This window comes from Oncorhynchus kisutch, linkage group LG20 (genome assembly GCF_002021735.2).
Source record: "Oncorhynchus kisutch isolate 150728-3 linkage group LG20, Okis_V2, whole genome shotgun sequence".
Taxonomy (NCBI): domain Eukaryota; kingdom Metazoa; phylum Chordata; class Actinopteri; order Salmoniformes; family Salmonidae; genus Oncorhynchus; species Oncorhynchus kisutch.
In genome coordinates, this window is record NC_034193.2 from 20,891,407 (window position 1) to 20,905,765 (window position 14,359).

The following is a 14,359-nucleotide window of genomic DNA, read 5'->3' on the forward strand; positions in this document are numbered from 1 at the left end:
AATCCCAATGAACACCATGCTAATCCCTATGAACACCATGCTAATCCCTATGAACACCATGCTAATCCCTATGAACACCATGCTAATACACCCAGATGGAAAGTCAATACACTGACCCCAAACCACCTGGCTGGCCGGAGATTGGAGACTACGTTTCCTATAGCAACCTGTAGTCATTTTACATAGGCTAGATAAGATCCGCTTTAGAGGTGTGTCCATTTTGAGATGTCAGGTTGATTACCCTGCCCTCCTGTCCCATTTGATCTAGGCAGTATTCAGTGTGTGTGTGTTATGCTCGGTTTACCATCACACAGACAGTACATCACACGGGCATGATCTAACCAGGACAAGATGAAAGCTCTCTCCAACATCCAACCTTCAATAATCAATAAATAGCTAAGCTAAATTGTTGATGCAAATATGCCAACAACTGCAGGAGGCCGGTAACACTGCAAATATAGCATTCCATTCCCGCCATCAGCACAGCAACACAGAGACATTTTATCTGCTAATATAGACCCACTTTTCTGAGGAGCAGAACAGCTCAGAGCCACACAATGGAAAACTCTGTTCCTTTATACAAGACCTTTCAAACGCAGTCTCTACAATAACTATAGTGGTAGGCTGTTTGGAACTAAATGCTCAGACTCAAAATACTGCAACAGGCCAATACTCTTGATACCTTGAGTGTCAGCCTGTTTCATGGCAGCAACAAAGGAGTTGGCTATTCCAGAAATAGGCTAATATTCTGAGCTAAACCAGTCAACAATGCAGCCAAAACACATGTGCTTTAGTGAGCACTAACAATACACCACACAGTCCAATGAAACAGCAGAGAGAAGGTTTAAAGGACGTACAGTAGGGGTACTTACTGGCTGGCGATGGCGTGCTGTAGCCACTGAGGGACAAGCCGGGCAGGGCGGGGGGCGAGAGCCCCCCCAGCATGTGGGGGAAGAAGTATGAGTAGTGGGGCATGGGGAAGCCGTTGAGGTGAGGGCCCGGGATCGGGTTGCTCTTCCCAGCCATTTTGGCTCAATCCACCGATGACGACACCAAAAAAACGATATTGTGGCAATACAGAAAAGAGTCAGTGTGGGTTACGGAGTGGTTCTAGTGCCCATACGGGCGATGGACGTGTGGGGTATTCCAGTGGCGTGGTGACTTTGGAGAAATGCCCTCAATTAGGAAACTACAGTTTTGGAATTCCCAAAATGGCCGCCTGTTACCGACTGATGGAGAGGAGAGGTACAGGATAGTGGTTATGAAGGTGGTTATGAAGATTCACAAGGATTTTATAATGAGTCTTCCACTGTGGAGTCGGTTCCAGAGATGGGGAATGTGTAGAGACATGGTGCCTATGCAAGAGTCAGCTCTGGTATATACCCCCAACCGTTCAGAGTGTCTCTTTTAGTGGCCCTCGAATCTTCACCTAGAGAGAAAGAGAGTGAGATCATTTAGAATTTAAAAACCACTTTGGGACAATGTCATACATAACAAAAATAAGTTTAAAAAAACATTACATTTCATCCCTCACAAGTGAGACACAGAGAGACAGAGAGAAGCACAGAGACACAGAGAGAGACAGACAGACAGACAGACGAGACACACAGACAGACAGAAAGACGGAAAGAGAGGGAGAGAGAGAGAGTTCATTATTTTAAGATGCCAACATATTTCCCCTCTTTATTTAAAAGCATGGGGAAAGAAATGCATCTCCGTGAAGCTAATTACTGGAAATGTCTCAACTGAAATGGTACAAAAACAACCATTTCAGCTTAATTATCTTATGGAGCATTAAAAGCCATGAACAGAATGTGTGGGTATGTGATAGCTCTACCAATACACACACTCATTATCAAGGCTGGAGTGAAAACCCTGGGGAAATGAATCAAAAGAAAACGTTGCTAATTATGACTGTTGTTAGTCCCCGAGGTCTTTCCTAAAGCCCAGTTATATTAAACACATGGGAGGTTTTTGTGTCAGTGTGTACTCACAGTCCAAGGTGTGTTAGTCCTTGGCCCGCTATCAAGGACTGTGGGCTCTCCTTCTCCGTAGCCGACGTGAGTAAGACATTTAAGACTGTTAACCATCGCAAGGCTGCCGGCCCAGACGGCATCCCTAGCAACGTCCTCAAGAGCATGCGCAGACCAGCTGGCTGGAGTGTTTACGGACATATTCAATCTCTCCCTATCCCAGTCCACTGTCCCCACATGCTTCAAGATGGCTACCATTGTTCTTGTACCCAAGAAATCAAAGGTAAATTAACTAAATGACTACCGCCCCGTAGCACTCACTTCTGTCATCATGAAGTGCTTTGAGACCCACTTCAGACCCACTTCAAGAGACCCTAGACCCACTTCAATTTGCTTACCTCCCCAATAGATCCACAGATGATGCAATTGCCATCGCACTGCACACTGCCCTATCCCATCTGCACAAGAGGAATACCTATGTAAGAATACTGTTTATTGACTATAGCGCAGCATTCAACACCATAGTACCCTCCAAGCTCATAATTAAGCTTGAGGCCCTGGTTCTGAACACCGCCCTGTGCAACTGGGTCCTGGACTTCCTGACGGGCTGCTCCCAGGAGTTGAAGGTAGGAAACAACACCTCCACTTCGCTGATCCTCAACACTGGGGCCCCTCCTGTACTCCCTGGTCACCCATGACTGCGTGGCCACGCACGCCTCCAACTCAATCATCAAGTTTGCAGACGACACAACAGTAGTAGGCTTGATTACCAACAATGACAAAGACAGCCTACAGGGAGGAGGTGAGGGCCCTGGGAGTGTGGTGCCAGGAAAACAACCTCTCACTCAACATCAACAAAACAATGGAGATGATTGTGGACTTCAGGAAACAACAGAGGGAGCACCCCGCTATCCACATCGACGGGACCGCAGTGGAGAAGGTGGAAAGCGTTCCTCGACGTACACATCACTGACAAACTGAAATGGTCCACCCACACAGACAGTGTGGTGAAGGCACAACGGCGCCTCTTCAACCTCAGGAAGCTGAAGAAATTTGTCTTCGTACCTAAAACTCTCACAAGCTTTTACATCACCACCTGGTACGACAACTGCACCGCCCGCAACCGCAGGGCTCACCAGAGGGTGGTGCAGTCTGCCCAACGCATCACCGGGGGCAAGCTACCTGCCCTCCAGAACACCCAATGTCACAGGAAGGCCAAAAGGAAAATCAAGGACAACAACCGTTCACCCCACTTTCATCCAGAAGGCGAGGTCAGTACAGGTGTATCAAAGCTGGGACGGAGAAGCTGAAAAACAGCCATCACTAGCACATTAGAGGCTGCTGCCTACATACATAGACTTGAAATCACTGGCCATTTTAATAAATGGAACACTAGTCACTTTAATAATGTTTACATATCTTGCATTACTGATCTCATATGTATATACCGTATTCTATGCTATTCTACTGTATCTTTAGTCTATGCCGCTCTGACATTGCTCGTCCATATATTTATATATTCTTAATTCCATTCCTTTACTTAGATTTGTGTGTATTGTTGTGGAATTGTTAGATATTACTGCACTGTTGGAGCTATAAACACAAGTATTTCGCTACACCCGCAATAACATCTGCTAAACACGTGTATGTGACCAATAAAATGAGATTGGAAGACACACTGATACACGTGAAAACACACACATCAAAGCCATACAGCAGGTTTGAACAACACACATGTACACACACACACATTATATTAAACTGAGTCTCTATACACCATGATGTTTCAGAATGTCATGCAAGAATACCCATTGTTTTACCAACATTAGACAAACACAATATACTGTAAGACTACCTATTCTAGTCCATTACTCAGACAACTCTCGTCTCTAGCTACAGCCAGGTAACTGGAACATGTCTAGCTACAGCCAGGTAACTGGAACATGTCTAGCTACAGCCAGGTAACTGGAACATGTCTAGCTACAGCCAGGTAACTGGAACATGTCTAGCTACAGCTAGGTAACTGGAACATGTCTAGCTACAGCCAGGTAACTGGAACATGTCTAGCTACAGCCAGGTAACTGGAACATGTCTAGCTACAGCCAGGTAACTGGAACATGTCTAGCTACAGCCAGGTAACTGGAACATGTCTAGCTACTGCCAGGTAACTGGAACATGTCTAGCTACAGCTAGGTAACTGGAACATGTCTAGCTACTGCCAGGTAACTGGAACATGTCTAGCTACAGCCAGGTAACTGGAACATGTCTAGCTACAGCTAGGTAACTGGAACATGTCTAGCTACAGCTAGGTAACTGGAACATGTCTAGCTACAGCCAGGTAACTGGAACATGTCTAGCTACAGCTAGGTAACTGGAACATGTCTAGCTACAGCTAGGTAACTGGAACATGTCTAGCTACTGCCAGGTAACTGGAACATGTCTAGCTACAGCCAGGTAACTGGAACATGTCTAGCTACAGCCAGGTAACTGGAACATGTCTAGCTACTGCCAGGTAACTGGAACATGTCTAGCTACAGCCAGGTAACTGGAACATGTCTAGCTACAGCCAGGTAACTGGAACATGTCTAGCTACAGGAGGCCTCTGTATAAATCTGGGAAATAGGTTGATGACATTTCTATGACATATTTTGACCCTAATGACCCTGTCATGAGTCCGGTGTGTTACACACGGAGCAACGGTCTGAGGAACCTTAACGGGTTCACACAACCACCTTACTCCCTCTCAGCATTATACACATGAATCATGCAAGGGGGAAGAATCTGTTGAAATAAAATGTCTCATTGACATGCGTGATTCATGTGTATAATCCTTCCTTGAAGCAATCCTTTCCACCAAACCCCACACCTCCATCCTCCTTGGTGAGATGGGTGTCAGAAAAGTCTATATAGCCTTCTCCCTCTTGAATGAACGATATGCGTCTTCTAGCGATCTATTGATAAGATAGGCGCCTGTCAGTCACAAAGCAAGCGATGACAGGGAAGCACTGCTGGTTTGTCAGTCTGTTCCGCCTCTCGCTACCTGTGTTATTTGTGTGTGCTGTGGTTGGCTGCGGAGGAGGTAGCGCATGATGCTTCTTTATAGTCTCCTGTGAGTGAATGTACATATCCCATGTAATGAAGGTGGTAACGATGAGTTGAAATCCATTTGATACATTGTTTGTGCCACATTCAATGCTTTCGCTTGTTTCATCTGCCTATATAGCCAGCCACGGAGTCGGGGTGCATAGGCTATTCAATGTTATTTGGTTGGCGACGGTTCATTTGGCGCTCTAATTTCCATTCTGGTAGGCTACTACTGTTTTTTGGCAATTATCTGCAGATAAATTATGAAAACATTCGATGAAGATGTTGAAACCTCACTGCAGGAACAATAGGGAGGAGAGAGAGAGACTCATTCTGGTCCAAGAAAGAAAAAAAAAGACAGATTGAAGGTTATAAAAGCTAATGTCATGATACTGGTATTACTAAAGATATTGAAATAGGGATACCGATTTTATTGAAGTGTAGACAATTAAGTCGTCAACTGCTGCTTTCCGTGTAGCAAAGCCCATGTTTAACACCTGCTTCATTCTTCAATCACACCTGTAGGTCTATTCAGCGAAGCCTGACTTTTTGTATAGTCAGACTTTTTGCGTGTGGATTTCCACTATATAAACAAAAGTATGTGGACACCCCTTCAAATTAGTGGATTTGGCTATTTCGGGCCACACCCGTTGCTGACAGGTGTATAAAATCGAGCACACAAACATGCAATCTCCATAGACAAACACTGTCAGTAGAATGGCCTTACTGAAAAGCTCAGTGACTTTCAATGTGGCACAATCATAGGATGCCATCTTTCCAACAAATGAGTTGTTCTATTATCTTCCCTGCTAGAGCTGCCCCAGTCAACTGTAAGGGCTGTTATTGTGAAATGTAAACATCTAGGAGCAATAACGGCTCAGCCGTGAAGTGGTAGGCCACACAAGCTCACAGAACAGGACCGCCGAGTGCTAAAGCGCGTAGCACATAAAAATCGTTTGTCCTCGGTTGCAACACCCACTACCGAGTTCCAAACTGCCTCTGGAAGCAACGTTAGCACAAGAACTGTTCGTGGGAGCTTCATGAAATGGGTTTCTATGGTGTAAAGCAGTGGAAACGTGTTCCCTGGAGTGATGAATCACACTTCACCATCTAGCAGTACAACGGACTAATCTGGGTTTGGTGGATGCCAGGAAAACACTACCTGCCAAAATGCATAGTGCCAACTGTAAAGTTTGGTGGAGGAGGGAAAATGATCTGAGCCTGTTTTTCATGGTTCGGGCTAAGCCCCTTAGTTCCAGTGAAGGGAAATCTTAATGCTACAGCATACAATGATATTCTAGAATATTATGTGCTTCCAACTTTGTGGCAACAGTTTGGGGAAGGCCATTTCCAGTTTCAGCATGACAATGCCCCTGTGCAAAAAGCGAGGTCCATACAGCAATGGTTTGTTGAGATTGGTGTGGAAGAACTTGACTGCCCTGCACAGAGCCTTGACCTCAACCTCATTGAACACCTTCGGGATGAATTGGAATGCCGACTGTGAGCCAGGCCTAATCGCCCAACATCAGTGCCCCGCAGCAAGTCCCTGCAGCAATGTTCCAACATCTAGTGGGGAGCCTCCCAGAAGAGTGGAGGCTGTTATAGCAGTAATGGGGGGACCAACTCCATGTAAATGCCCATGATTTTGGAATGAGATGTTCGACGAGCAGGTATCCACATACTTTTTGTCATGTATGATCACTCTGCTACACATGCCTCTCCCTAATGTCAATATGCCTTGTCTATTGCTGTTTTGGTTAGTGATTATTGTCTTATTTTACTGTAAAGCATCCAGCCCTGCTCAATACGCCTCAGCTAGCCCTTTTGTTCCACCCTCCACACATGCGCTGACCTCACCTGGCTTAAATGGTGCCTCCAGAGACAAAACCACTCTCATCATCACTCAATGCCTAGGTTTACCTCCACTGTATTCACATCATACCATACCTTTGTCTGTACATTATGCCTTGAATCTATTCTTCCGCGCCCAGAAATCTGCTCCTTTTACTCTGTTCCGAACGCACTAGACGACCAGTTCTTATAGCCTTTAGACATACCCTCATCCTACTCCTCCTCTGTTCCTCTGGTGATGTAGAGGTTAACCCAGGCCCTGCAGCCCCTAGCTCCACTCCCGTTCCCCAGGTGCTCTCATTTGTTGACTTCTGTAACAGTAAAAGCCTTGGTTTCATGAATGTTAAAACTTCTTATGGATAGGGGGCAGCATTTTCACGTTTGGATGAAAAGCATGCCCAGAGTAAACTGCCTCCTACTCAGTCCCAGATGCTATTATATGCATATTATTAGTATTATTGGATAGAAAACACTCTGAAGTTTCTAAAACTGTTTGAATGATGTCTGTGAGTTTAACAGAACTCATATGGCAGGCAAAAACCTGAGAAAAAAATCCAACCAGGAAGTGGAAAATGTGAGGTTTGTAGGTTTTCAACTCAGCCCCTATTGAATATACAGTGGGATATGGGTCATCTTGCACTTCCTAAGGCTTCCACTAGATGTCAACAGTCTTTAGAACATTGTTTCAGGCTTCTACTCTGAAGGGGGGCTGAATGAGAGGGGAATGAGTCAGAGGTCTGCCAGCAGCCTCGGTCTCGTGACGTGCGGTCATGAGAAAGTTACCTCTCGTTCCATTGCTTTTCTACAGACAAATTAATTCTCCGGTTGGGACATTATTGAACATTTATGATAAAAACATCCTAAAGATTGATTCTATACATCGTTTGATTCATTTCCACGACCAGTAATATAATTTTTGGGGAATTTTTGTCCGACATTTCCGCTGGACTTGCCCGCACCTCATGAGTTTCGATTTGTTTTCTAAACGCCCTAATAAAAGGAGGAATTTGGACATAAATGATGGACTTTATGGAACAAATCAAACATTTATTGTGGAACTGGGATTCCTGGGAGTGCATTCTGACGAAGATCATCAAAGGTAAGTGAATATTTATAATGCTATTTCTGACTTATGTTGACTCCAACATGGCGGTTATATTCTTGGGTTGTGTATGTCGTCTGAGCGCCGTACTCAGATTATTGCATGGTTTGCTCTTTCCATCAAGTTTTTTTTTTAAATCTGACACAGCGGTTGCAATAAGGAGAAGTATATCTTTAAATCTGTGAACAACACTTGTATCTTTAATGTTTATTATGAGTATTTCTGTCATTTGATGTGGCTCTATGCAAATTCACATGATGTTTTTGGATATAAATATGAACTTGATCGAACAAAACATACATGTATTGTGTAACATGTTGCTCCGGGAGTGTCATCTGATGAAGAATATCAAAGGTTAGTGATGAATTTTATCAATACTTCAGATTTTTGTGACTCCTCTCTTTGCTTGGAAAATCGCTGTATGCTTTCTGTGACTAGTTGCTGACCTAACATAATATGTTCTGCTTTCGCCGAAAAGCTTTTTTAAAATTGGACACTGTGGTTGGATTAACGAGAATTTTATCTTTAAAAATGGTGCCTAATGCTTGTATGTTTGAGAAAATTGAATTTCTGTTGATTGAATTTGGCGCCCTGCAATTTCATTGGCTGTTGGCGAGGGGTTCCGCTAGCAGTCCTAGACAGGTTAACATTAGAAGCCACCTCCCTAAGTTTGTTTTATTCACCGCTTTAGCACACTCCGCCAACCCGGATGTCCTAGTCGTGTCTGAATCCTGGCTTAGGAAGGGCACCAAAAATCCAGAAATGTCCATCCCTAACTATAACATTTTCCGACAAGATAGACCTGCCAAAGGGGCGGAGTTGCAATCTACAGCAGAGATATCCTGCAGAGTTTGGTCATACTATCCAGGTCTGTGCCCAAACAATTTGAGCTTCTACTTTAAAAAATCCACCTTTACAGAAAGTCTCTCACCGTTGCCACTTGTTATAGACCCCCTTCAGCCCCCAGCTGTGCCCTTGACCAGCACAAAAACATCCTGTGGCGTTCTGCATTAGCATCGAATAGCCCCTGCGATATGCAACTTTCATGGAAGTCAGGAACCAATATACTCAGTCAGTTAGGAAAGATAAGGCTTGCATTTTCAAACAAACAGAAATTTGCATCCTGTGCCACTAATTCCAAAAAGTTTTGGGACACTGAAGTCCATGGAGAATAAGAGCACCTCCTCCCAGCTGCCCACTGCACTGAGGATAGGTAACACTGTCACCACCAATAAATCTATGATAATCGATAACTTCAATAAGCATTTTTCTACTGCTGGCCATGCTTTCCACCTGGCTACCCCTACCCCGGCCAACATCTCAGCACCCCCTGCAGCAACTTGCCCAAGCCCCCCCTCCCGCTTCTCCTTCACCCAAATCCATACAGCTGATGTTCTGAAAGTGCTACAAAATCTGGATCCCTACAAATCAGCTGGGCTAGACAATCTGGACACTCTCTTTCTAAAATGATCCGCTGAAATTGTTGCAAACCCTATTACGAGCCTATGCAACCTCTCTTTCATATCGTCTGAGATCCCTGAAGATTGGAAAGCTGCCGCGGTCTTCCCTCTCTTCAAAGGGGAGACACTCTAGACCCAAACTGTTACAGACCTATATCCATCCATCAAACGAATTCCACCGTACCTTCTCCTTTATGCAATCTGGTTTCCGAGCTGGTCATGGGTGCACCTCAGCAACGCTCAAGGTCCTAAACGATATCATAACCGCCATCGATAAAAGACAGTACTGTGCAGCCATCTTCATCGACCTGGCCAAGGCTTTCGACTCTGTCAATCACAGCATTCTCATCGGCAGACACAATAGCCTTGGTTTCTCAAATGATTGCCTCACCTGGTTCACCAACTACTTCTCAGATAGCGTTCAGTGTGTCAAATCGGAGGGTCTGTTGTCCAGACCTCTGGCAGTCTATGGGGATGCCACAGGGTTCAATTCTCGGGCTGACTCTTCTCTGTATATATCAATGATGTTGCTCTTGCTGCTGGTGATTCTCTGATCCACCTCAACGCAGATGACACCATTCTGTATACAACTGGCCCTTCTTTGGTCACTGTGCTAACAAACCTCCAAATGAGCTTCAATGCCATACAACACTCCTTTGAGGCCTTCAACTGCTTTTAAATGCAAGTAAAACTAAGTTGGCCAGGTCGCAGTTGTAAATGAGAACTTGTTCTCAACTGGCCTACGTGGTTAAATAAATAAATAAAATAAATGTAGCACACGTTTGTTTAAGTCCATCTCCCAGACATGGTTTATATGGTGCAGTGCCCCTGGTTTGTGTCTGTCTCTTCATCAGGCTGAGAGCATGGCTTTATGGGCTCTACAAAGTGCTCTCCCTGTCATATCCTTGGGAAGCCGGATACCTACCACCCACCCACCCACACTTAAAAACAGAGGGCTCTGCACGAGGGGCGTATTGCAATAACGAAAGAGCTTTAAAAACCCAAGGGAGCTGTTTTATTTCACTTTTAAAACGTCACTTGTACTACCCACCTGTTTTACTGTTTAGAGCCATATTGAGAGGACATAGGCTACATAATAGCTGAGGTACAGTTACATATTGGTCTGTTTCACATGTCAAAACATCAGAGTAAATCATCTAACCAGGCTTAAAACACAGCATAATCATGGAAATACATGCTCGCTGCATATTTAGATATGGTAGATTAGCTATAGGTTGTGTATCCACAACGTGCCGACTGAGATCAGAGGAAAGGTTGGAGGCTGAAAATGGGTCAATTGCTATGTATTCTATCACCAAGCCATCTGGAACTTACGTCACCTAAGCCGGCCATTTTAAACCATAAACTACACGACCTTACAACTGACCCCTTGTACAGAAATACGTATTTCTCACATCTAGCTGCTCTCACTGTGTTCAAGAGATTTCCGTTACATTCTCTGTCTGTCGATACGTGGAAACCTGGGAGAGAGATTGGTCTACAGTTCACTTAAAGGCGACCAGGGTTGGGGAGTAACAGATTACATGTAATACGTTACATGTAAGGGATTACCATAAAAGGGTAACTCTAATCCGTTACGTTCCCAGCAAAAATCTTGTAATCAGAATACAGATACTTTCGAAAAACTAGATGATTAATTCCGAGGATTACTTTTAAATTCTGAAAGGAGGTTTGCGGAAAAAAATATCTTTGACACTTCTGTTGTTTTCTCAATGACATTCAAATCTGCATTGAAAAAAGGCGCCAGTTTAAATTTGTTCCACATGAGCGAGTCTGACCACAAGTCAGAGATCACTATGAGGACACACAAAATGGGTTTGATGGGTTGCGGGACAAGAGCAGGAATGGGCTTTTGTACAGTCCAAACTAGGTCTTCCAATGGTACGACTGCTGTCAGCATCCAAAGATTATCCAACTTGAATAAACGCTTGGAGGTAAGGATGACAGTAGTGGTGTAGTCTACGGAGATACGGATATCACTTATTATTGATATCTACATAGCGCATTGATGTGAATCACACTGTTGATCTCTCATTTAGCTATTTGCGCCTTACGGATTGTGGTTGTTGTGGATGGCTGTTCACAAATCTAAATGTGTATTTGAACCCAATAATGATTGAATTCAAGAAGTTTAAGCTGCCTATCAATCATTGTTTTTGAAACCAGTGGACAGCCTGCGACTTAAAGGGGCAATCTGTAGTTGCAACATCCATTTTTGGACATGATATAAATAATATATATATATAAAATAAAGAAATATAAGGCTTGCATAAAGAAAACCCTTGAATGAGTAGGTGTGTCCAAACTTTTGACTGGTACTGTGTGTACGACATACGTCCGTACATACGTCCGTACATACAAGTACCAGTCAAAAGTGTGGACACACCTACTCATTCAAGGGTTTTCTTTATACACACACACACACACACACACACACACACACACACACACACACAGTACCAGTCAAAAGTGAATACACACCTACTCATTCAAGGGTTTTCTTTATTTTTACTATTTTCTACAGTGTTGAATAATAGTGAAGACAAACTATGAAATAACTCATATCAAATCACGTAGTAACCAAGAAAAGTGTTAAACAAATCAAAATATATGTATATTTGAGACTCTTCTAAGTAGCCCCCATTTGCCTTGATGACAGCTTTGCACACTCTAGGCATTCTCTCAAGCCACACCTGGAATGCTTTTCCAACAGTCTTGAGCACTTGTTGGCTGCTTTTCCTTCACTCTGTGTTCCAACTCATCCCAAACAATCTCAATTGGATTGAGGTCGGGTGATTGTGGAGGCCAGGTCATCTGATGCAGCACTCTATCACTCTCCTTCTTGGTCAAATAGCCCTTACACAGTCTGGAGGTGTGTTGTGTCATTGACATTGGATGGTTTGTCCTTGCATCCATAGCTCTGCCTATTAATCGGAGTGGTTACATTTCTCCAGGACCATCCCTCAGCTTTTTACCAAAACAGAGGTGGGGTGACCGTTTTGTTATTGCTTCATCTGTGGATTATCAAGATATCAAAGTGTCACCAACAAAAAGTTTAACAATAGGCCTATAGAAAATTCAGCATATGGCATTCATTTTTAGAGCCTAATCAGTCCTCCATGACAATAAATTCATAAACAACAGAGTAGGGCTGGCAAATAAGTCCTTCGTTTTGGGGTTATGCTCATGTAAAACGATTTGGCTAATCTATACTTCCATATTTCCAAGTCCTATTCTTGAAGATCAAGGGGTATAACATTTATTGGAATGAATGGAATTCTGATAGACTTTGGTTATTAATATAAATAATTTAATAGTATTATTCTATGTAGTAGAAAGTAGAGGTCAACCAATTAATCGGAACGGCCGATTAATTAGGGCCGATTTCAAGTTCTCTTAACAATCGGAAGTTGGTGTTTTTGGGCACCGATTTGCAATTTTAAAAAACTTTTTCTTTTTACACCTTTATTTAACTTGGCAAGTCAGTTAAGAACACATTCTTATTTTCAATGACGGCCTAGAAACGGTGGGTTAACTGCCTCGTTCAGGGGCAGAACGACAGAGTTTCACCTTGTCAGCTCGGGGGATCCAATCTTGCAACCTTACAGTTAACTAGTCCAACGCAATAACGACCTGCCTCTCTCTCGTTGCACTCCACAAGGAGACTGCCTGTTACGCAAATGCAGTAAGCCAAGGTAAGTTGCCAGCGAGCATTAAACTTATCTTATAAAAAACAATCAATCATAATCACTAGTTAACTACACATGGTTGATGATATTACTAGATATTATCTAGCGTGTCCTGCGTTGCATATAATCTGACTGAGCATACAAGAATAGAAGTATCTGACTGAGCGGTGGTAGGCAGAAGCAGGCGCATAAACATTCATTCAAACAGCACTTTCGTACGTTTTGCCAACAGCTCTTCGTTGTGCGTCAAGCTGTTTATGACTTCAAGCCTATCAACTCCCGAGATGAGGCTGGTGTAACCGAAGTGAAATGGCTGGCTAGTTAGCGCACGCTACTCGCTCTGAGCCTTGGGGTGGTTGTTTCCCTTGCTCTGCATGGGTAACGCTGCTTTGATGTGGTGGCTGTTGTCGTTGTGTTGCTGTTTCGAGCCCAGGGAGAAGCGAGGAGAGGGACGGAAGCTATACTCTTACACTGGCAATACTAAAGTGACTATAAGAACATCCAATAGTCAACGGTTAATTAAATACAAATGGTATAGAGGGAAATAGTCCTATAATTCCTATAATAACTACAACCTAAAACTTCTTACCTGGGAATATTGAAGACTCATGTTTAAAGGAACCACCAGCTTTCATATGTTCTCATGTTCTGAGCAAGGAACTGAAACGTTAGCTTTTTTACGTGGCACATATAGCCTTCTAACATGGCACATATTTTACATGGAACATATTGCACTTTTACTTTATTCTCCAACACTTTGTTTTTGCATTATTTAAACCAAATTGAACATGTTTCATTATTTACTTGAGGCTAAATTGATTTTATTGATGTATTATATTCCGTTAAAATAAGTGTTCATTAAGTATTGTTGTAATTGTCATTATTACAAATAAAAAATACATTTAAAAAAATTGTCCGATTAATCGTATCGGCTTTTTTGGTCCTCCAATAATCGGTATCGGTATCGGCGTTGAAAAATCATAATCGGTCGACCTCTAGTAGAAAGCGATGGGTTAGAAGAAGCCTACATAACCAACCCATAAAGTCAAATTTAACATCGATTTATCCTGCAATAGATGTCCTTCAATTGGTAACATACATTTTTGTGTTCTTCTAATGACTCTTAAGGGGGAAAGTAATCTAAAAGTAAAGGAATAATCAGATTACGTTACTGAGTTT

General features: G+C 43.2%; 1 protein-coding gene across 7 annotated transcripts in view; it reads right to left on the reverse strand.

Moving 5' to 3' along the window:
- Positions 1–14,359, reverse strand: part of raraa (retinoic acid receptor, alpha a) — a 224,438-nt gene that overhangs the window by 134,463 nt on the left and 75,616 nt on the right. For 4 of the 7 annotated variants that reach the window (XM_031799030.1, XM_031799027.1, XM_031799029.1 and 1 more), the window contains exon 3: positions 873–1,429. In XM_031799030.1, coding sequence (XP_031654890.1) covers positions 873–1,026 — 154 coding nt within the window. In that variant the 5' untranslated portion in view covers positions 1,027–1,429. Of the gene's footprint in view, positions 1–857; positions 1,430–14,359 lie in introns of all 7 variants that reach the window. The other 3 variants (XM_020453661.2, XM_031799028.1, XM_020453660.2) reach the window with 1 other exon arrangement.